The sequence below is a fragment of the Trichechus manatus genome, unplaced genomic scaffold, assembly GCF_000243295.1.
Source record: "Trichechus manatus latirostris isolate Lorelei unplaced genomic scaffold, TriManLat1.0 scaffold00078, whole genome shotgun sequence".
NCBI lineage: Eukaryota > Metazoa > Chordata > Mammalia > Sirenia > Trichechidae > Trichechus > Trichechus manatus.
The window spans coordinates 694387-718593 of record NW_004444014.1 but is presented as its reverse complement, the minus strand read 5'-3'; the positions used below and the strand labels follow the sequence as shown (position 1 = coordinate 718593).

Sequence of the window (24207 nt, the reverse complement as noted above, 5' to 3'; positions counted from 1 at the left end):
CAAATATGATGGTGAAATTAGGTCATTTCCAGATAAACAGAAATTAAGGGACTATGTAAAAACCAAACCAAATTTATGAGACTTATTAAAGGAAGTCCTTCGATCCGAGAACAAACAATATCAGACCACAGGCTGAATATAGGACACAGGATTGTACTAGCCAGATACCAACCAAGGAAATGAACTCTTAAGGACTATGCAAAACCAAAAAAATTACAAAAGGGAACCAGAGAGGTTAATCTATAAATGACAACAGCATCAGAACAATAAAACAGGGAATAAAAGAAAAAAGAAAAAAGATATGAAGAAAAATGTCTTTCCCTTCTTCTGTTGAAACTAGAGGAAAATAATTGGTTAACAGGCAAGAAGTAGCTGAGCAAGAATATTATAAAGGGGGTAAATAAGAACAGGAATCCCTGGGTGGTACAGATGGTTAATGTGCCCAGCTGCTAACTGAAAGGTCAAAGGTTCGAGTCTGCCCAGAGACACCTTGGAAGAAAGCCCTGGTGATCTACTTCTGAAAAATCATCCACTGAAAACCCAACAGAACACAGTTCTACTCTGACACACATGGGGCCGCCATCAGTCAGAAATGACTCAGTGGCAACTGGTTTTTGTTCTTGTTTTGTTTTAAATAAGATGATGATAGCAGAGATTGAGTGATGGAGCCAGTAAGCCACCACAGCACAGACACATCAGCCTCCTAGGCCCCAAGCTCCCTGAGGACAGATGGGGAAAAGTTCAGTGCTTCATACATAGAAGGTAGTAAGTAAAAAAGAATTAGTATTCTCTTACTTAACTATTTCCCCAAGGTGTCACTCAGTTTATTTATGGGGTCTCCTGAACTGTGGGAGCCCACTAGGTTAACCAAAGACATCATTCTGGAACTAAAACCATGTTGAGTTCTGACCACATGCGGCCCTGTGCCCATGCTGGGGCACAAAGATGAGCCAGATACAATGCCATCCCTTGGGGAAAAGACAACCCTTGGCCAAGGACACAGTGACATCCATGCCACCTGCTATAAGGGTGTCCTAGCAGAGGTTGGTGATAGTTGCTGCAGAAGCACAGAAGAGAGAGTTCCCAGCCCAAGTTCAAGGGGAGAACCCAAGGGCCATCTGCAAAAGCAGTGGGGAGAAGCAGAAGAGAGAAGGAGGGGGAGTGTGTGGTGGTCCAGGCATTTCCAACAGCTTGTGCCCAGGCACAGCGCCTGGAGGAGTATGGAGAGGGGGCAGGGAGGTGGCAGGAAGGCCTCTGGGAAAGCGAGTGAGTCACCTTGGGACATGCTCTGCATGACCTGGTAAGGAACCTGGACTTTATGGTAAGGATAGGCGAAGAGCACCACCAAAGGTGTTTTCAGAAGGTAATTCTCTGAAGCAGGGAGATCAATCAGAAAGGACTGAGTTAGGACAGTAGCAGAGGGGATGAATTCAAGGGATATTTGCGTATGAATTGACAAGAGTTGGTGAACAAATAGACATACAGGGTGAAGGAGAAGAAAGAGTTCTGGGGGACTGAGGTTTTAGGCGGAGTGGCCAGTGGTGTGGTGAAGCCACTCATCAGAGGAAAGACTAGGGAAGAGAAAAGGCAGAGGGACCCTGCACTTATTGTCTAGTTTGTGCTGGGACTGTGCTAGTCATTGTGCAACACTGTTTTACTTAAACTTTGCAACAGCCAGTGAGGTTAGGGTCCTGTCCTTATTTCTCAGATGATGAATCAGAGCCTCGAGGGGGTTTGGAAGCTCCCCTAAAGTCACACAGCTAGTAAGTAGTGGAGCAGATTTGAATCCAGATTCTTCTGTTAACTAACCAGTTGCGGACACAGTGAAGTTTGAAATGCCGTGCAGGTAGAGACATTCAGGAGGCCGTGGTGAGTGTGCTTCCAATGCTCAGAGGGAGAACTGGCCTGCGGGTAAGAGGTTTAAGATGCAAGGACAGGAGAAACTTGAGGCTGCAAATAGATGTGACTTCTGCAGGAATGCTCACAGTAAGGGAAAACCCTGCGGAAGCTTTACGGAAGATGAATCGACAAAGGCAACCGGGAAGGAGCATTCAGAGACAGGAAGAAAGTCAGTGCTGAGAATCAAAAAAGAAGAGAATTCCAAAAAGACCAGAGAGGCCACCCTGTCAAGTGTTACATGAATGTTAAGTATGAGACCTGAGAAGTATCCACTGCTTTGGCAATTAAGATCTTCATCCTGCCAACCTTCAGAATCCAGAATTGATGTCTGCCACCCTGTCTTCCTCTCTCCCGGATAACTATCCCTGAACCTGGACTTCACAGCACTCAGCACAGCTCTTATGTGTGTTTGTGGGATTGTGTGTTTCACATCTGTACAGACAGTAAGCTCCTTGAGGGCAGGGACTATGTTTTGCTCATCACTAAGTCCCTAGATGATGCAAACAGTTTACACTTTACTGCTAACCTAAACATTGGTTGTTCGAACCCACCTAGAAGCACTGCAGAAGAAAGGCCTGGCAATCTGCTTCCATAAAGATTACAGCCAAGAAAACCCTATGGAGCAGTTCTACTCTGCACACATGAGGTGGTCATGAGCTGGAATCAACTCAAGGGCAACGATCACCAGCTCCGTGGGGCCTAGCTCAATGCCTGGCACAAAATGAGCAGAATCAACTCGAGGGCAACTATCAACAGCTCCGTGGCATCTAGCACAATGCCTGGCACAAAATGAGCACCTGATAAATGTTTGTTGAGTGACTGGCTAAAGCCAGCACTCTGCTCTCCCTTCACTGTCAGAAAGTGCTGCCCTGCTTCCTCCCCACCCTCAGCGAAGTCCAGCCTGAGTGCTGTCTGCAGCACTAGGTGATGAGCCTGCAGAGTTGCCAGTGCCAGCGCTGTTGAACTCGCTGAACCAGTCCCAGAGGCTGCATCTGACCTTGAGCCACCTTCCTTTTTGCTTGGCTAAGCACTGAGTCATTTACTTGCTTTCACTGCTTTTCAACCCTGAACACAGTGGTTTAGCACAAAGACATGATGGTTATTTTGTTTGTGGGGAATTGATTCCCCTTAAATCAGAACTGAATCAGTAGTTTACGCTGCACAATGGGATGGTTACTGGGGTGCGAGGAATGCAGCAGAGGCTTCCGGAGTCAATGACCAGGTCTCTCTGAACCTTTGAGGCATGCTTTTCCTACCAACACTGGCCATGCCATTTACTGCACGCTGCAGGAGAAGAGGCGTGCCCTGAAAGTCAGGAGCCTGGGTGAGTCCCAAGTGAGCCACTAGCTGGCCATGTGGCCGTGGGCAAGTCACTCCACATGTTGTCACTTCACATGTACCCCTTTCTGAGCATCTCTCCTTACCTGCAAAATGTGGAAATGGCCTCAGTTCCCCTCCAGTGCCAGACAGCACACATTCTACTACGGCAGGGGGCAGGGCGGTCAGTGCTGCTGCCAGGGGCAGGATTGAGGGGGCACCAGATGAGCATAGACCACTTCCAGATCCATGACAGCCTCCTGGAACACCTATCCCTAGAGTAGGGACCATGCCTGACCGTGGGCCCGTCACAAAATCACTGAGAAACCTGTTCGATGGGAACCTCCTTTCCTCAAAGGGGTCTTGTGATGATTACAGGCAATGTGCAGGGCAAGTGCTCAGCGCAGGCCTGGCACGGATTGGGAATGTGGTCAGTCTTAGCTGTTATGATGATAAATACTGTTATTTATGGCTTAGAGCCACACATGATCAATGCCTCCAAAACAAAAAGCCTAGCAATTGTAGGGACCCTAGAGGTCTTTGGTAAGCCTCTCGCTGTAGAGAGGAGGAAGGTGAGACCCTGAAGGAGGAGACGGTACCTGCCCCAGGACCCGCAGGCAGAAATGGGACCCCAAGCCAGGTCCCCCAACTCCTACATGGGGTGGATCCCCATGCTCCATCCTCAGCTCCGAGGAGGGCCTTGGCTGTGGCAGATACCAACCCCCAACATCCTCTGCTGTGGGGACCAGATGTCTGACTGACCTATCTGACACATAAATATTACCTAGGGGCCTCCAAGTAGAAGATTCCTGTCCATAGCCAACACTCAGAAGGTGCCTGAGGCATGACTTGACCCAGGTCACTTGCCCTCCCTGAGCCTGTTTCCTAGTGGGCCAAAATGGTATTTAAGAGCCTTCTAGCTCCAACATTCCATGGTTTCAAGAACTGGGCTAAATTAATCACAAACAAGTGGCTGGGAAGCTCAGTTAACTAGACCCTTTCCCAGAAGCTCCTTCCTTGAGAGAAATAGGCAGATTCCAAGAAATCATAGCCATCCTCTGTCCTTGTGTCCCATTTATGAAGGGCTTGGGCCTACTTTGCTCCACTATCCACTTCCTTACTCTCTGTGAGGCAAGCAGGACACACAATCCTAGCCCTGCTTTACAGACAAGCAGACTGAGGTTCTGAGCAGCCAGAGAGGGTCCCACAAGGCCATATAAGCCATAGGGCCAGAGCTCAGAAGGCACGCGGAAGATAAGCACCTAGAATAGTGCTGTGCATGGAACATGCGCCCCCTAATGACCGCCCACATGAAACACAAGCCAAGATGAAGCGACTTTGCCAAGAAAAGGAGACCTGGATGGGAGCCTGGAACTGGAGCCGGGACGGAGTCTGTGCTCTCCTGTCTTACTGGCTGGGTCTGTTGTTGCTTTACCTGTAAAATGAGGCGACCAGATAAACATCTCCGCCCCTGCTGTGCCTGCACAGATCCTAATCATCTTCCAGAGCACTCAGCACATGGGACGGGGATTTGTCTATGGTCCACCTTCACCTCTAGAAGACAGGGATAATACCTTTGTCATCACATCATCCTGAGCCCAACTCAGACCATCACAGAATAAGCTTTTTGGAAATGTTTAAGGGGTGGATGGAAGGATTGGGGGCGGGGGTGGAGGGAGGGAGGTAGGAAGAAAGGAAGGGAAGGAGGAAAGGAGGAAGAAAGGAAGGTAGGTTGGCTGAAGACTTCCAGCACTAACATTCAATGATTCCACAAAGCCAAGTTCTAAGACAATTCACCAACTGTCTCCTAGGCACAGTTGCATTAATGGTGGAAAACACCACAGGGGAAGCAAACGGAATGAATTTCGGATGTAAAATGCCACGTTAACCCTTTCCGGCCTAGGCACGGAAGCTCAGGCCCTGTGAGTCCATGTGTGTGAGGCCACCAGGCTGTGCGACAGGAAGTCCCTCCTTTACAGTGGAAGGTCCTGTGATGCTGGTGTCGGAGGCCAGGGCTCACTCCCACCGCTACGCTCCCCATGTCATATGCCGGCGCTTTCCAGCCCGGAGCCGGAACATGATATAGCAGGAGTCTGCTGTGTTCAGGAACATAAAGAGAAACAAATCTTACAAATAACTCCTGGTTAAAACAGAGCTAAAAGTAAGGAGGCAGAAGAGGAAGCAAATTGCTGAGCACTATTGAGTCGATAACATTGGCTCGGAAACTCAGTGCAAATAGCTGGTCTGGTTTATTTCCTTCTCATCAAAAGATCAAATGCAGGATTTGACCTGGAGGCACCAAGACTGTGTCCGAGGAAGCGTCTGCAAGGGCGGATGGTTTCTTAGCGGACGATCCTAACACAGCCTCGCATTATCTGCCACAGCATCACTTAATGAGCTCAGTCTGTTGGCGTGACATTGGCTGGTAGGTCCCTGGACCTCTCTGAGCGACTCTTTCTTTACAGGAAGTTCTGGCTGCTGGGTTAGCCAGGAAGCTGTGAGATTCTGGACAGCAATACATGGCTGATCCCTCTGTATAAAACTCAGGAACCCACAAGTCTGAATTCTATCCTGACTGTTCTCATAAGTCCTGTCTCCTTCTCTTCCACTCTTTGTAGGGCCTTCCTTTAGCAGTGACAAGGCCGCTACAGTTGTGCTCTCTCGATTGCTAAAATTGAGTGGAAATGTGCTTTATTCACTTGCAGCCCCTGAGGGCCCCCTGATCTTGGAGTGTGGCCTAGCAGCATGCTCCCCGTGGATGGAGGCCCAGGAAGCTCAGACCAAGCTGCCTCTGCCCCAGCTCCCACCCTTGCCTCCGAGCCCCATGGGACCCAAGCACAAAGCTGAACTATTGAGGGAGGGGCTCCCTCAAGGCCAGGCCCCGCGCTGCCTGGCCTCCAGCTCCCAGTTCCACCAGGAGGAAGAGAAGAAGAGAAGGTTCTGGTGGCCGGGGGTGTAGCCCAAGCAGCCTGGCGGCGCCGCCATCAGCAGCAGCTGCAGGTGCCCGTGTGGACGCGGAGGATGCCGCGGCTGTGCAGGTGCAAGAAGTTGAAGATCTCGGAGGGCATGGCGTGGAAGCCGGGCCGGGGCTTGACGTTGTCGTAGTAGTGGTGGGTGATGTAGAGGCCCGAGGGGTTCATGGGGAAGGCCCAGAAACCGAAGAGGTGCACTTCCTCACAGAGCTCGAGCGCCGCGGTGGCCAGGATGAGGCCGGTGCTAATGCGCTTGGCGCGCACGCCCAGGCTGAGCCAGTAGCGCGACACGTTGACCAAGTACTGAGGGTGGAAGTAGTAGACAGCCTGCGGCGACTCGAAGTCGTCCAGCACGTACTTGACGCGGATGGACACGTCGGTGTTGCGCGTGTTGTAGAAGGCGGGCAGCAGCACTGACGCGTTCTCGTATACTTGCAGCACTCGGTAGAAGGGCCGCCGCCATTTCTCCAGCTTGTGGAACCTGAGGAGGAAGACAGCGTGAGGGGTCAGCCGCCCACCCCTCCATGCCCCAGAGCACCAGGCTTCCCCCAGCCCGGCACCCTGGGGTCTTTTCAAAGGACACGGGGGGGGGGGACCCCACTCCTGCCTCCTCTCACCTCATTCACCTTATCATGTAAATACCTGGCCTTTCTCAGGGAGAGTTATATTTTGTAAGTAGGTATTGCGAGGACAGTCAGAACCCAAATGTCCAGTGTGTGGCTGCAGGCGTCGCTCAGTGGAGAAGTGGTTGGAGGAGAAAGGCTTTCCCTGGAGCTCCCACACCATTCACCTGTACTGTCTTCCCCAAGATCCCGTGGCACACAACAAACGCAGCTGCCCTCCTGTCTCAGCCCTTCCCGCCCCCAGCCTCCAGGTGCATCTCACAGCCTTTCTTTACATTCAGCAGCCCTCCCTGCTCCTACAGCCCTGTGCCCCTGGCCCACCTCAGACCTCTCTCTGTGCCCCTTCACACGTGACTTTGCTGACTGCTTCCCTCCCACTTCTTAAATAGGTGTTCCCTGAGCATCTGATCCAATTTAACAACTCCTAGCATCCCTTCCTCTTACCTTCATCTGGCCAGGTAACACATTAGGCCCCTCCCCCTAAGCCTCAAAGACCCCAGGAGGGGAGCCAGGATGGGGGCGGGGGGGGGGGGCGGGGGGCAGGATCTTTGCACAAGGCTTCTGCCTAATGCCACCTGAATACACCCCATATAGCGGGCTGCTGTACCCCTGGTCACACACTGGTAAATTCTCTGACCCAACTCTAGGTGAAAACAGTCTAGTCCAGCGCTCTCCAAAAGAAATACACTGCAGGCTACATATGTAATTTTTGATGTGCTAGTAACCACTGTTTCTATTTAAATAATATTCAATAAATATTTCCTTATATATATCATAGGTTCCCTGGGTGGTGCAAATGGTTAAGCACTTCACTACTAAATGAAAGGTTTAAACCCACCCAAAGGCACCTCAGAAGACAGGCCTGGCAATCTGCTCCTGAAAGGTCACAGCCTTGAAAACCCTAGGGAGCACAGTTCTTCTCTGCACATGTGGGTTCACCGGGAGTCAGAATCGACTCCACGGCAACCAACAACATATTAAATAAATATTTAAATAATATGCAATATTTCTATTTAAATGAATAGAAACAGGTATCATTTTTATATTTTATTTAACCTGATATATTCAAAATACTATTTTCAACATGTAATCAATAATAAAAGATTAATGAGATATATGGCATCCTTTTTTTTTTTTTGTATGAAGTCTCTGAAATCTGGTGTGCATTTTACAGACAGCACATCTTGGTCTGTACCAGCCACATTTCAAGTGGTCAGTAGCCACACTTCACTATTGGCTACCCTATTGGATGGCACAGCTCTGGAAAGAGGGCTACTAACCTCTCTGTGATGATGCTGGGGTTCACAGTGACCACATCCGTCTTTACTCCCACATCCATGGTGTACTTCTCCGAGATGGGGGGTAGATTGCACCTGCAGAAGAGACAAGGCAGCCTGATGTCAGGGGGTCAGTCAGTCTACAGGTGATGCTGGGGAGCAGGTGAGGGCGAGGGGATTCCAACTCATAGTGACCCTATAGGACAGAGCAGAACTGCCCCATAGGGTTTCCAAGGAACAGCTGGTGGATTCTAACTGTCTACCTTTTGGTTAGCTAAACTCTTAACCACTGCGCCACCATGGCTCCGATCATAGGACAGAGGGCTGCAAAGGCAGCCAGCTGCGTAGAATGTCTGTGACTGAGTGATAATAGTCTTTCTGCTCTGTGCCAGGCACTGCGAGAGCAAACAGGCCCCATCCTTGGCCTTGCTGAAGTTCCAGTCACATGGGGTAGAAAGACCACCATCTATAATATATAGATATAATACACAGTACATGCTTTTGAGCACAGGATTGTGCTCTGAAAGGGCAGAGGAACCTCCGCTTGTGTAGAGTCAAGAGGCTTCCCAGAGGAAGTGACAGCTGAGCTGAGGTTTAAAGGAGGAAGTGAGCAAAGTCCATTGGCACTACATGAACCACTGCCTCCTCCACCTCGAGCCCAGAACTAAACGGTGCCCAACTACCACTACTGTACATTCTGATCAGGAACACAATAGATGAATCCTGATAAAAAGGGGGAAAAATGTGGAACAGAGCTTCAAATTCTTAAAGAAACCAGACTTACTGGACCTATTGAGGCTAGAGGAGTCCCTGAGACTATGGCCCTGAGTTGCTCTTCAAACCTTGAATTGAAACTATCCCCTGAAGTCATCTTTAAACTAACTAATAGTTTAGCCCAAAGAGTAAACATTGTAATCCTTGAGTACTGTGTTTTAAAAAATATGTATCTATATAAGACCAAAGAGTCAACAGCTATTTTAAAGCATAGATGAGAAGGTTAGGGGGCAGGGAGATTAAGTAAACCTAAGTGAAACAACTAGAACCGAAATAACGAGAATGTTGACACAATGTGAAGAGTGCAACCAATGTCACTGATCATTATGGCTATAAACTGTGGAATGGGAGTGGGTTTTGCTGTATTTTCACCGAAAAAAAAAAGTACATTGACAGGAGAGGAGCTAAATAAATATGGGATCTATTCAAGGATGAAGCTTAGAAATGCAATATTGAGTGAAAAAAGCAAGTTGCAGAAATATACATACAGCACACCATTTTTAAAAGGTCTCGTGCAGGAATAATGGTCCACCAAAGATGTCCACACCCTAATCCCCAGAACCTGTAAATATGTTACCTTACATGGCAAAAGGGATTTTGCAGCTGTGATTAAATTAAGGATTTTGAGATGAGGAAATTATCCTGTAGTATCTGAGTAATCACAAGGGACCTTATAAGAGAAGGTGATGTAATAGGAGAGAGAGGAAAAGATGTGACAATGGAAGCAGAGTCAGAGAGAGAAACTGGAAGATGCTACACTGCTTGCTTTAAAGAGGCCACAAGCCAAGGAATGTGGGCCAGAAGAGGCAAGGAAATGGATTCTTCCATAGAGCCTCCAGAAAGGAACAGAACTCTGTTGACACCTTGATTTTAGCCCAGTGAGACTTCTGACCTCCAGAACTGTAAGATAACAAATTTCTGTTTTTTTAAACCACTGCGTCTGAGGTCATTTGTTATTAGCAGCAATGGGAAACTGATACAGCCCCTGTGATGGTTGGGATTGTGTGCCAACTTGGCTGGGTCATGATTCTCAGTGTTTCAATGTAATCACTCCCATGATTGAATATACTGTGAGTAGCCAATCAGATGAAAGGGAGTCTCCGTGGGGGTGTGGCCCGCATCTGAATATAAGCAGATGTTCTGGCTTTTTGCTCTCTCTGGATCCTGCAGCTGCCTCCTGTTGTCTCATCTCCAGTTCTTGGGACTTGAGCTGTCAGCTTATCTGCCGAAGTTGGGATTCGTCAATCTGCACAGCCCGTGAGCGGGACCCTGCTCTCCGACCTGCCGATCTTGGGCTTGCCAGCTTCTGCAGCTGCGTGACTTGGGAGAGGTCTCTACTCTGATCCACAGACTTGGGATGTTCTAGCCTCTACAGTCGCATGAGCTGTTTCATTGATATAGATCTCTCTCTCTCTCTATATATATATATATACACTTTACTGGTTTTGCTTCTCTAGAAAACCCAGCCTAAGACAGCCCCTAAATAAGCAATATTAGACAATAAATCGTTTAGGGATATATCTACATGTGATAAAACCATTTTTAATGAGCGAGTGATAAATAAAAAATTCAGAGTGGTGATTACCTCTGGGCAAGGCAGAGGTGGGATGGGGAAGGAGCATACAGATCGATTAATGGCTTTGAGAACACTTGGGGTCTTAAGATAAGTAGTTGGTTCACAGTACTCATTTGATTACTTCGCTTCATACTTATGTGGTACAGATACTCTTCGTATGCATCAAATACTGCATAGTAAATGAAAAACTAGTAAGTTTTGAAAATGAGCAGATGTTAACTGGGCAAATGTGGAGGTCATGAGCATCTGTGCAAAGGGAGGAAGCATGAAGCATTCAGGGAATGAGTGACTGAAGCCTTGGGGCTGGAGCACAAAATGAGGAAAGAGTGGTTCAAGCTGAAGTCAGAGAGGGAGGAAGGGGCCAGACCATGAGGGGCTTGTTGCCATGTTAAGAATCTGGTCCTTCCATGGTCTCAGGGAACATCTAGCTCAACTGGCATAACATAGTTTGTGAAGAAAATGGTCTACATTCTACTTTGGTGAGTAGCATCTGGGGTCTTAAAAGCCTGTAAGCGGCCATCTGAGATACTCCTCTGGTCTCACCACCTCAGGAGCAAGGGAAAATGAAGAAAACTAAAGACACAAGGGTAAGATTAGTCCAAAGGACTAACAGACCACAACTACCACAGCCTCCACCAGACTGAGTCCAGTATAACTACATGGTGCCTGGCTACCACCACTGACTGCTTTGACAGGGATCACAATAGAGGGTCCCAGACAGAGCTGGAGAAAAATGTAGAACAAAATTCTAACTAAAAAAAAAAGACCAGAATTACTGGCCTGACAGAGACTGGAGAAACCCTGAGAGTATGGCCCCCTTTTAGCTCAGTAATGAAGTCACTCCTGAGGTTCACCATTTAGCCATAGATAGGCCCGTAGGACAAAATGAGACTAAAGGGACACACCAGCCCAGGGGCAAGGACTAGAAGGCAGGAGGGGACAGGAAAGCTGGTAATAGGGAACCCAAGGTCGAGAAGGGAGGGTATTGACATGTCATGGGGTTGTTAACCAATGTTATAAAACAATATGTGTACTAACTGTTTAATGAAAGGCTAGTTTGTTCTGTAAACCTTCATCTAAAGTACAATAAAATAAAAATAAAGAAAAAAAAAGAATCTGGTCCTTCACTCAAGGGGCAGCTATGGGTTTAACGGAACTCTTTGTTCAAGGAGAAGCCATGAGTTTCTACATGGCCTTTTCTAACAGGGCCAGGACCATCACCTGTCTCATAATCCAACCCACCCCTGTCAAACCATCAGGGAAGGCAGGGCTTATACTCCTCTTAAAGACAAGGGGTGAGTCTGCAGCCAACTACCATTTATCAAACATCTATGACATGCCAGGAAATTTCATAGGATTATACAAGACATCAACAAACTTTGTTGTTGTTGTTGCTGGGTGTCGTTTTTGACTCACAGCAACCCCATGTGACAGAACAGAAGTGCCCTATAGGATTTTCTAGGCTGTAACCTTTAGGGAGCAGATCTCCAAGTCTTTCTCCCACAGAGCCCCTGGGTGGATTTGAACCATCAACCTTTTGGTTAGCAGCCAAGTGCTTAACCATTGCACCACCAGGACTCCTTTCAATAACCTTTGTTGTTGTTGTGTGCCGCTGAGTCAATTCTGACTCATAGGGACCCTATAGGACAGAGTTGAACTGCCCCATATGGCTTCCCAGGCCGAAATCTTTACAGGAGCAAATCACCAGTCTTTTCTCCCGCAGAGTAGCTGGTGGGTTCAAACTGCTGACTTTTTGGTTGCCCTCAACAACCTTAAAAAAAAACCCAAACCCGTTGCCATCGAGTCCATTCTGACTCATAGCACCCCTACAGGACAGAGTAGAACTGCTCCCTAGGGTTTCCAAGGAGCGACTGGTAGATTTGAACTGCCGATCTTCTGGTTAGCAGCCAAGCTCTTAACCACTATGGCAGGTGGTAAATATTAGGATCCCTGGGTTGCAAATGAGAAATCAGACGTTTAGAGAGGTCAAGGGACTTGCTGCTATTAGGTGGTAGAGGCAGGTGCAGGCCAGGCTTGTCTGTCTCCATCAGCGCTCCTTCCCGATACAATGCCATCCAGTATGACAATGCCTGGAACGTGGTGAAGACTCAGCAAGCTTTGGTGTACACATAGCAGGCACCCAGTAAGGCTTTGCTACCACTGCTGCGCTGCTGTTGATGACAATATATGAAGAAAGGGCCCCTGTCACCTCCAAAACTATGTGCAAACAACTGCGGACTATAACATATCTTAGGGGGTGGGACAAGAGGCCATCCTTTTAGGGGGAAAGTTTACCATTATATTTATAGAGTCAGACAGGTAACATGGTATAGCCCTGGTGGCAAAATGTTTAGGCACTCGGCTGCTAACTGAAAGGTTGGTGGTTGGAACTCACCCAGCAGCTGTTCGGGAGAGAGACCTGGCAATCTGCTTCCATAAAGATTACCGCCTAGGAAACTTTACGGGGCAATTCTACTCTGTTACACGGGGTCACTATGGGATGAAAATCAACTCGGTGGCACCCAACAGCAGCCACCTTATTAACTTCTGCATTTAATCCTCATAGCAACCCCGAGGGATGGATACTGTCATCATCCTTATCTTCCATTTCAGGAAACAGAGGCACAGATGGTTAGGTGATTTACCCAGAAGTGGGAAGGGCACAGAGCAGAAAGAGGGCCCGGGGTAGAACTGGAAGGTGCAGACCCAGGGTGACCCTTTTACCGGAACACGAAGTCAGCACTGTTGATCTCCCTGCCGCAGCGGCTGTTCTTTAGGATGCCTCCGTTGCCCACCACTGCACACTTCTTAAACTGGGACCGGTAGTAAGGCATGTCCTGGGGGTGACAGACACCGGCACAGCTGTCAGCCCAGCCTGCCTTCATCCGGTGCTCACCCTCTGTACCACGTGCCCCTCTCATCCTGGCTCAGGGCCTCACAGGACAGCCTTCTAGGGAATGTGGGAGCGGAACAGTTCTTCCATTTTCCAGATAAGAAGAGTGGTCAGTTACTCAGGTGATGAGCGAATGAGCTGTAACTGGAGCCTAGGTCTCCAACGCCTCTTTCAATAAGCCCTGGGAGCCTCAGGTTTTCAGAAAGAAGAGAAGACAGGTTATGGACATCCCCGCTTGATACTAAAGCCTTCGGTTTTCCCAGTGTTTGAAAGAGGCTCAGCTCTCTTATGCCTTTGAGTATGCATTTTTTAATGGTTAATGCAGATGTCCTGGGAGGCAACAGCAGCAGACTACCGAGAGACAGGGGCCTTAAACCTGCTCCTCACCCCTTTCAGCTCAGGACTAGGTGCAGACCCTCTCTCTGATCCATGGGGAGGACCCAGGCCCAGGGCAGAAAAGTCACACAGGTGTGACAGATGCTAGGACTTGGCAGCAGCAGGGGCAAGAGACCAGGGAGTGAGCAGGCAAGGCTACCATGTCAGAGGGGAGCGGTGAGAAGCTGGGACACCTGGGGTCTCTGAGGTGAGAGCTCTGAGGGTGGGGAGGACCAGGTGTTAGTCTGAGTGATGGAGGCATTCACAGGAGCACTGGGAGTGACTCTCACATAGTGCTCTGACCTTCTCACATCTCGACTGGCAGGGTTACCTTGGTCTGGGCACTGGTTGCTCCCTGAGCATGCTTTCCAGGTGAGTTGGCAGGAGAAAGTACCAGCCTGAGCATAAGAAGGCCTGGTTCTGCCATGCCCCCTCCAGACCACAGTGGCAACCTGAGGCAAGTAGAACAAGGCAGCCACATGGTTCAGGGAGGAACACAGGCCTGGAGTCAAGGTAGGGGGTAACCAGCCGTCCTGGTCTGCCCAGGGTGAGGGGCTCCTGGAATGCAGGACTTTCAGTGCTAACACTGGGAAAGTCCTAGGAAAACCTGGATGAGTCAGGCACCCTAGCCAAAAGACTCAAGTTTAGTCCTGATTTTGCCCCATACTAAGTCAAGGAAACCACGGACAAGCTGTTTGAGCTCTCAGAGACTTGGGGTTTCCATCTGTAAAATGAGGATAATAATACGTGTATCTCAAGCGAATCCAATGAGATTAGGTAAAGCAGGGTTTCTTAACTTCAGCACCATTGACATTTTGGACCAGATAATTTTTTGCTGTCGAGGGTGCGGAAGTATGCATTGTAGATGTTTAGCAGCATCCCTGGCCTCTACCCTCTAGATGCCAGTAGCACCCCTACCAAGTCATGACAATCAAAAATGTCTGCAGACATTGCCAGGTGTCCCCTGGGGTACAAATGTTCTCAGTTGAGAAACTCTGGTATAAACCAAGAGTCTACCCTATGCAGTGCTTGGCCCAGAGGCAACTCAGCAAAGTGGACTAGGTTGTTAGTATTACATGCCCCTAAGGTCCCTTCCAGCTCTGACACCCAGGAGCCTGCCAGCAGCTTTCCTCCGACATGCCCCAGCTGGCCAGCCACCACCTGAGAGGGGCACGGTCAGCACCTCGAGCCTCCAGTGGGACCAGCTGCTGGGACCGGGTCTCGTGGAGAATCTCAGTGCAGTGAATTACGCTAAATCCTAAGGAGAAGCTGCATCTACCTGTGTCCTTATTCACGGCTCATTTCCCCTGGAGGGACGGGCCCAGGGACCAGGACAGGGAACAAGGGCATCTAACAAGGGCTGGTGGGGAAGCTGCACTGTTCGACTTTGACCAGAGAAAGGAAAAAAAACAGTCATCTTTGACGAAATCACCGAAGGCTTATTAAGTTCTATTCAGTGTTTTCCAAACTTCCGTAAGTCAAGAACTACTTAAAATGCAAATTCCAGGGCCTTATCCCAAAACCTCAGAATCACAATTTCCAGGGTGGGAATAGGAGGCGGGGACGTTGTGTTTTTTCCACAAACCCAAAGAAATGCCTATCCTTTGGGACGTTTGGGAAATGCTATTCTACGCTGCAATGCTCTAACGCCGGGCTCGGCATACTACTGCCTGCGGGCCAAGTCTGGCCCACCGCCTGTTTTTGTATGGCCTGAAAGCTAAGAAGGGTTTTTACATTCTTAAATGATCAAAAAGAAAGACATTTCGTGACATTTGAAAATTATATAAAAATCCAAATTTCAGTGTTTAATAAAAACGAAACTTTTCCTGGAAGACAGCCACGCCCATTCATTTACATACTGTCAAAGGCTGCTTTTGTGCTGAAATGGCAGACCTGAGCAGCTGCCACACAGATAATATGCCCTGCAAGGCTTAACATACTATCTGGCCTTTTCCAGAAAAGAAGGTTAGCGACCCTTGCTCTAATTCAGGGGGCCTCGGGAGTCCATGCCTGTGGCCCTTTGGACCCCTATGTCATAACCTGGCTGTGTTTGACCCACTGGCATTGCCCACATGAGATGTAAGTTCTTCTGCTGTCACCAGCCTCATGTTCTGGGCCTTGCAAGACCCAAATTTGTAAAGAGAGCTCACACCCATCATCCTCCATCACTGACGATGTGGGAAAACATGGTTGCTATCGCTCCACCTTCAGTGCCTCCTCCATACCCCCAGTCTTACCAGTGCACCCTGGTATGAGTAGCAAAATGCAGTAAGCCATGCTGAACTTTGCTTTGTTAGCACTCCCCAGAGGAGCAGGTCAGCTAAGCCTCAGATTTCATCCACAAAGACCTGAATACACTCCTATTCCACATTTCTACAAGCTGACCCACTAAGTTCTGCCCTGGGCCCAGAGCACTTTAGAAGGCGGCTATGAATACTTCCCATGGAACCGTTCTTCCTCCTCTTCAGGGGCTACACTGCCACTTCCCAGACACGGGTAACCATCAGGATCAGATGAAAATACAAGTTCCAGGGCCCGTGCCACTGAGAGACTGATGCAGCGAGTCTGGACCACAGTCAATCCAGAAGTGAGTGCAGGCACCTGAATTTCTGCTATCTGGACAGTTTACGTATGTGAACCACTCGATCTGTGGTCCTCCATGACCAGAGAGCCACCATGCTGCCCTGAACAGCTATCTCCAGACTTCTTTTATGTACAAGGGAAAAAATACATTTTTATCTTGCTTAAGTCTCTGATATTTTAGGTTTTCTGTTACAAGCAGCCAAATTAGTCCAACCCCAATGTTACAGACAAAGAGACTGAGGCCCTGAAAGACAAAATGACCACACGAGGTCACCCAATGTGAGAGCCACCTTTCTGTGCACTGATTTGTATTGGTTTATGATTTCCTGTGCACACAACCTTTGCATATATGCTTTGATTCTCGTGCCATCTCAGGGACACATGCCTGAGGTAAGAGGACAAATGCTGAATCATTCTCTCAGGTATCTGCCAGATGTCTTCTGCAAGCAATGCAATAACCAGAATGTTATAACCACTTTCTTGCCAAAAGTCACTCAAATAAAAGCCAGCTGGCACTCAGTATCCTCAGAGGGGCCCCCAAGGAAACCCAGAAGGTGGTCTACTAGACCTAGAGAGTGACCAACCAGGACCAAGACGACTGGGCTTATAGGGCAGAGACTGAGGGGTGCACCAGCACAAGGCACTGCTCCATCGCCCCCACCCCAGGCCACCCTTTCCCCCGGACAGTGGAAGCAGCACCTTGGGGAACATGCGGAAGATCTCCTGGTTGATGTGGTAGATGCCGCTGGTGTCCACCTCATACTTGAGCTTTGTCCCTAGGGGAGTGTTCTTCTGGGTGGTGAAGAGGAAGGAGGGGGCATTGCAGCACCTGGACAAAGTGGACCTGCCGGGTAGGGAGACACATGGGAGAGACTGGTGATGTGGGGCAGAGCAAAACCACGCGAAGAAGAGAAGGGCCATGAACTGAGGTGCCGCGGGTTTACCAGGGAGCTCCGACTAACACTAGGTCTCTGCCCGGTCCTCTCGCGCCTGCCATTCCCAAATCCATTCCCTCCTCCACACCTTTGCACGTGCTGTTCCCACCCCTTTCAGTACTCCTCCCATGTCTCCTGACGCTGCTCATTCAGTGCCCAGGCCTGGTGTCCCTCCCGTGAAGCTCCCAGCTGCTTCCGCCCCACTGACCACACTCCCACTGAAGGTGCAGAGCACAGACCGTGTACCACACACTTTTCCATCTGCCAAATCCTTCCCCAGTTGGAGTGAAAGCCCCTTGATAGTGGGGACCATGACCTCTGTGTCCTGCACAACGCTAGTCATACAAGGGTTCAACACACAGTTCAACACATAGGGCTAATCACTCCTCACTCAGGCTTCCTCAAGATCTACTAAGCATCATACTACTTCCCACAAATGCTGTTTCTGGGGCAATCATCCAGTCCTCACTGAAAACCAAGTGGAGCAGAACCTGTCCTTAGCTTCCTGCTCCCCACAGCAGACTCTAGACAAGGTGCTTACCGTCCCACGAGGCACAAACAAAAACACACAGAGTCAACAGAATGTGCCGTCTCAAGCATTTTGAAACTATTTTAGGAATAGGGGAGGGCCAGGAATGGGGATGGGGGGTTGATACTGGACAACTTCCTGCAGAAAATGGACTGCGGCTTCTAAAAGAAGTACTTGTTAGCTGCCGTTGAGTCAATTCCAACTCATGGCGACCTCGTGTGTTAGAGTAGAACTGCTCCATAGAGTTTTTTTGGCTGTAATCTTAACAGAAGCAGATCATCAGGCCTTTCTTCCGCAGTACTGCTGGGTGGGTTTGGACCTCCAACCTTTAGGTTAACAGTCAAGCACAAACTGTCTGCGCCACCTAGGGATCTTTAAAAGAAGTACTTAAGAGTTTTTTTGTTTTTCACTAAATAGACAATGGATGAGTGGTGACTTTGGTGAAGGGTAAGACAGTGCACAATACTTAGTAGTAAAAAAAAAAAAAAACAGAGAGAGAAAAAAGAAACAAAAGAGTTTTTTTGTTTTTTAAATTCCCGGCAGTTTTCACTCACAAAAAGAAGCCCTGGTGGCGCAGTGGTTAAAGCATTCAGCTGCTAACCAAAAGGTCGGCGGTTTGAACCCACCAGCTGCTCCAAGGGAGAAAGATGTGGCAGTCTGCTTCCATAAAGATTTACAGCCTTGGAAAGCCTATGGGGCACTTCTACTCTGTCCTATAGGGTCTCTAGGAGTTGGAATTGACTCGATGGCAGTGAGCTGGGTTTTTTCCACTCACAAAAACACACTCAAACATGAGCTACAGAAGTGTTAATGCTCAGATGTAAGCAGGCTTTAAAAACAGGCTCCCAGGGAGAATGTGGTTGACAAAGCAGGCTTGGGAGTCAGCTGGCCAGACAAGTCTGATTTTCTCTTCTCTGCAGCTGGTGTTCCACTCAGCACACATTCTCCAAGGCATGCCCACGAGGCTCAGTGATGAGGGCGGATCCTGGGCCCATCTTGCTCCCCTGCCCCTGGAGAACCACAACCCTCCACCCTGGCCCAGAGGACAGAATAGTGCTGTCAGCTCTCTGCCCGAGGCCCTCGCGTTGACCCCCCCCCTTCTCTTGCGGCATCGTTCTTCTGTTGCTGTGTTATTTCTTTAGATGTGCTCAGCCTGGACAACACCCTCACTGACCTCAGCCGAGACGAGTGTCTTCTCAGCCACACCCTCAGTGCCCACAAGCCTTATCCAGCCCCAGTCCACACAGAAACACTTCGAAGACGGTGGATTTCGGGTTGCACCTGCATCAATCTGGAACCTGCTCCCCACTCCTCCAGCACTTCACTCAAGTTTACACTCTACTTTTGTAACAGGTGGGTCCCTACAAACTACAGTTGGGCCTTGGCTAGGTTTCCACAGCCTCACAGATACCTCTAGTATCCCCTCTTTAGCAGATATCACTCTAAACATTCTCATTTCTCAAAACGTGCCCCTTAAAATGACTACTTTCTCTCTAATAGAGAAAATGATGACACAATGTGAAGTATGTAACCCGTGTCATTGAATTGTACACGAAAACTGTGAATAGCTATACATTTGCTTGTATATATTGCAGCTTAAAAAAAACAACGACAACAACTATTAATTTCTCTCTAGAGGTGGCCTGGAATTGAAGCAAACTGGAACCAATGATTTATAAAGGAAATTCAAACTACTTAGTGATATTCACTTTCCATAACCTCCCCCATGCAGGATAAACTAGGCACAGGGTTGCCAGAACCCAGTTGATACACAAATTTCCAGGATCACATCCATTCCTTGAAATAAAATTTCACGCACTAAAATAATACCCTAAACTCACTGAATGGTAGCGATGGAGGACCCTAAAGTTCACCATTAATCAAAAAGAATTGTTGGACGTCTGCTGTCTGCTTAGCTCAAAGACAGGAGAACTCAGGGGTTGCCTCTGTCAATTCCGGTTAGAGAGCAATCAGAAGATAATCTGCAGCAGTGCTTGAACGTCTGGTGTGGGCTGTGAGAGCTAAGGAGTTCAGAGCAGGAGTGAGGCTGGCTGCATTAGAACTGCTGCCCCAGAGGGGGAGGCCAGGGCGGTGATGCTCTGGAGGACTGCTTACTGCAGAGGCCTCTGGGAGCCCTTGAGCAAATCACTTCACTGCTATGGGCCTCCTTAACCTGCACTGTATACTGGGGTGATGCCATCAACTGGGCAGAGCTGCTGCAAGGCCTAAGGGAGAGAATGTGGAGGTGAGCACCTGGCCAGGCGCCCACCTCACCCAATGTGTAGAGGCAGAGCCTCCCCACAATTCAGATTCCAAAGCCCAGCCAGGCCATCTCTGCGGAAGATGCCCGCTAAGAGCTGGCCTTAGAGGATGAGGGAGGTCTGCAGAGGTGGGAGTGAGGAGCACCACAGCTGGGAAGGACAGGTGACTTATAGATACTTGAACTGGTTGGCTTCAGAGATGTTCATTGCCCACTTGCACATCTGGAGGCTCCTCCACCTGTCGAACAGCTCCGACTGCTTCACCCTTCAGGAGTGGAGATAGAAGAGGGCATGAGAGAGCTGAGCTGGACAAAGCATCATCATTTCCAGAAATGCGCCCTTCCTGCTCACCCATATGTCAACTCCTGGGCTGGTCCCTCCCCATGATCTCACCCCCAAGGTCTGCATGCTTCCCTGGGAATGTCTATCTAGGAAGGGAGGAAGATCTAGCAGGCCCTTGTGAGAGAGTGTCTGTAAAACATCAGCACTGTGCTCAACACACGGTAGGACTCATGACGAGGACATGCCCTTCTCTTCTTTCCTTCTAGGGTAGATCACAATTTCCTAACAGCGGAAACGAAGAGATGAGAAATTTGAGACGTGCCCCTTTTCCCTGGACAACCATGCACAAGCTTTCTCCTAGTCGGTTTTTAGATATCTCAGCACTCTGTCAGCCTAAAACACTCTCAGCAAAAAGAATGTCTAACTCAGGTAGAGGTCTCCCTTTGACTGGAACCAGCAAAAAAAAAAAAATTAGTTTTTAAATTATAAATTTATATTGACATATTTATAATTACACACAGGGTCACTATGAGTAGTAATCGACTCTGTGGCAATGGGTTTATAATTGTTTCATATTGCACCCCTAGCTGCTAGAATAGCACACAGCAAGATAAATATTTGTTGAATGAATGAATGAACCAAAGCAAAGATACAAATTCCCCTGAACACTAGCTGACCAATATGAGCTCCTTATACACATTAACTGCAAACGGTCGCTACTCTCCCTTCTCGTCAGTTTCTCTTCTCTTTTTCAGACAGCGCCTAAGCCCTAGGGCCACATGCCATGTTCCCTACCCCTCTCCCCCACACATGCTTCAGTGTCTCTGTTACTCATCCCCTATTTTTGGTTACTTCTACCCCATTTTGGTCAAGAGATTCTTCCTTGGGTCCTACCCAATTGCTTCCTGCTTTCACTTGTGCTTTGGTTCTGAGGGTGATTCTCCTGTTCTATAGAAATGCCCAGAATTCTCTCAGCCTCTGAGGGTTCCAATGAGGGCCTAGTCTGGCAGGGATCATGAGGTCAAGAAAGATCAGGGGCGCCCTCAGCAAGGCCAGCACCCAGTGCTCCTCTGGGGGAGGGTATCAGGACATGCCCCCTCATTGAGCTGCCTCCTATTGGGCTCCAGACCCTCAGCAAGGAAAGCTGGCACTTCTGAGAAGTGTCGTGGGGGAGACGGCTCTCCCTTAGGCCAGCCTAGGCTCATTCAGCTCTGCTCTCTGGGGTCCTCTGACTACATGGTATCTGCCTCAAATGCCTCCCAGAAACACGGCCCTGGCAATACTCCAGGTCAGGGTCCCACAGACTCAATGGTTACCAAAGTATGGGCCCATTCTCTGTGCCTCCAGTACCCTGTCACCTGCTGGACCGAGGTCAGGGCCTGGACATGGAGCTTCGAATCCTGGCTCCGTCCCCAAGCTGCAAGGCTACCTCACACAAGTCACTTAATCTCTCAGAGACTCAGCTGCTTTATCTGTAAGATGGGTATAATAATGTCTGCCCTGACAATCTCAAATGTTGTCAGAGAGATCAAATGAGATAATATGTGTTAAAGCAGTTTATAAACCGCTTTGCAGAGATCATCTTTATTTTAAAGGTGAAGGGCTGACCCCAGACACTGATCTCTTTTCTCCCAAGATGCCACTAAAATTCCAGAAAGGGAATAAAAAAAAGGCATAAAGCAACCAGATGAACAGAATGATGGGGAGGGTGGGTCTCAGTGGAAGACAGAGTGTGACAGGGTTATGGAAAAAGGGAGGGGAGGAGGTAACACAAGCAGAGGATGGCACAGCCCCCTTGGTCGTCTGCCTGGAAAACTCAGCGAAGAGGGGAGAGGGGGCATGGTGCTGAAATGAGAATCAATTGTGAGTCTGTATCCAGAACTCAAGCATCTGTATCCAGAATATCAAGTCCACCCCGACAGCAGTCAATCAAATATTAAATGTGCAGCAGGAGCTGGAGGAGGGATGGAATCAGAGTTTGTTCCTCTCTTAAAAAATAATAATCACTCCCCGTGAAAACATCCAAGCATTCTAGAAGCAAAAGGGCCAGCAAAACTTGAGCAACTTCTTTCAAGCAATGCCTGCCCGACGACTCCCCTGCTCTCAGACACAGAACTCCTTTCAGTTTTTTATTGTTTTAATGTTAAATACTGATAGACGACCAAGGATCACCTGGTCAACCTGAAGAAGACAGACCAAGATAAACCACTGGATAAAATCACCACAGAGAAAAACAACTGTAGGAACAAAACAGAACTAACTCATAAAAAAATTCTACTTGGTCTCCTCAGAGATATTCAAGAAAACATTACATTCTTAAAATAAGAATAGACTACTCTGAGAACAAAGAAAAGCCCTTGGGGGAAGAAAAGTTCATAAAAAGGGCCAGAATGTAAAGTCAAGTCTTTTTCCCAGAAGGTAGAAGCGAAGGGCGAAGAGAAAGAAAAGATGAGATAAGAAGATATGAGTGCTAGAGGAGCAATTTAGAAGTTTCCGTATACAACTTTTAGATGTTCTAGAAAGAGAAAACATGGAAAAACAAAGAGGAGGAAATATGAAGAAATTCAAGAGAAACTTCAAAAGTTGGACATAAGCTCCAGATTGAGAGGTCCCACTGGGTATCTATCCCGAAGCACACCACTGGGATGCTTCAGAATTGTCATGATCTGAAAAGATTCCAGAGAGAAAAAGCAGCAAGCTTCTATTCATGGTGACAGAAATTTGACATATTGGTGATGATTACCCAAGATGATGAATATAATTCATGTCATTAAATTGTACATGTGAAAAATGTTAAATTGGTAAATTTTGTGTTTTATATATTTTTACAACAATAAAAAAATAAGTCATGATCAGGCAAGTTCAAGGAGAAAAAGATAACTAGAAGCTCCAAGAAAACAGAAAAACCGTAACAAGAAAGGAGCTGGAATCATGGTACCCTCCCGGTTTTGCAGTCAACAATAGCTACACTGCCCAATAATGAAAATACGGTTTGCTAATCTTCAAATTTTAGAGTCAACCTTCAGAGAAAGCCCTCAAAAGGCTTAATATGGTTACAAATAGAAAGTAAATGTTATCGGCACTGACATTTTAAAAGGAAACTCAAGGAAGATTGAAGCCAGAGGCTGGAGAGGAAACTGAAAAGTAGGGGTACATTTAATAGCCTCATCTAACAAAGTGCAAGGTCAAGAGTACTGTCCGTATTTGCCAGAACAAGAAATTCAGTTACTTAGGTAATCTATAGATATACTCATTGCCGTTAAGTCGATTCCAACTCCTGACAACTCACTGTGTAAGGTTTTCTTGACTATAATCTTTACTGAAGCAGATTCACCAGGCCTTTCTTCCAAGGCGGAACTGGATGGCTTCGAACTGCCAACCTTTAGGTTAGTTGTTGTTGTTGTTAGATGTGGTCATACAGGTTGTGACTCGTAGCGACCCTACGTACAACAGAACGAAACACTGCACCATGCTCACAATCATTGGTATGCTTGAGCCCATTGTTGCAGCCACTGTGTCAATCCATTTCACTGAGGGTCTTCTTTTTCTCTGACTCTCTACTTTACCAAGCAGGATGTCCTTCTCTGGTACTAGTCCCTCCTCATAACATGTCCAAAGTACGTGAGATGAAGTTTTACCATCCTTACTTTTAAGGAACATTCTGGCTGTTCTGAAAGAGATTTGCTCGTTCTTCTGGCACGTCCAACATTCTTCTGGCATATTGAACATTCTTCGCCAACACCATGATTCAAATGCATCAATTCTTCTTTGGTCTCCCTTTTTCATTGTCCAGTTTTAGCATACATATGAGGCGACTGAAAATACCATGGCTTGGGTCAGGTGCACCTTAGTCCTCAAAGTGACATCTTTGCTTTTTAACACTTTAAAGAGGTCTTTTGCAGCAGATTTGC

The 24207-nt window shown here is 48.0% G+C and overlaps 1 protein-coding gene across 3 annotated transcripts in view; it reads right to left on the bottom strand.

The window, feature by feature from the left end:
- Positions 1 to 5830: 5830 nt before the first annotated feature.
- The window catches only part of ST8SIA5 (ST8 alpha-N-acetyl-neuraminide alpha-2,8-sialyltransferase 5), a 72608-nt gene continuing 54231 nt past the window's right edge, over positions 5831 to 24207 (bottom strand). Inside the window, exons 4-8 of one of the 3 annotated variants that reach the window (XM_004380878.2) lie at positions 20193 to 20279; positions 16989 to 17133; positions 13163 to 13275; positions 8092 to 8184; positions 5831 to 6669 (exon numbers count right to left, since the gene is read on the bottom strand). In XM_004380878.2, the coding sequence (XP_004380935.1) occupies positions 6201 to 6669; positions 8092 to 8184; positions 13163 to 13275; positions 16989 to 17133; positions 20193 to 20279 (907 nt within the window). In that variant the 3' untranslated portion in view covers positions 5831 to 6200. The remainder of the gene's footprint in view (positions 6670 to 8091; positions 8185 to 13162; positions 13276 to 16988; positions 17134 to 20192; positions 20280 to 24207) is intronic. The other 2 variants (XM_004380880.1, XM_004380879.1) reach the window with 2 other exon arrangements.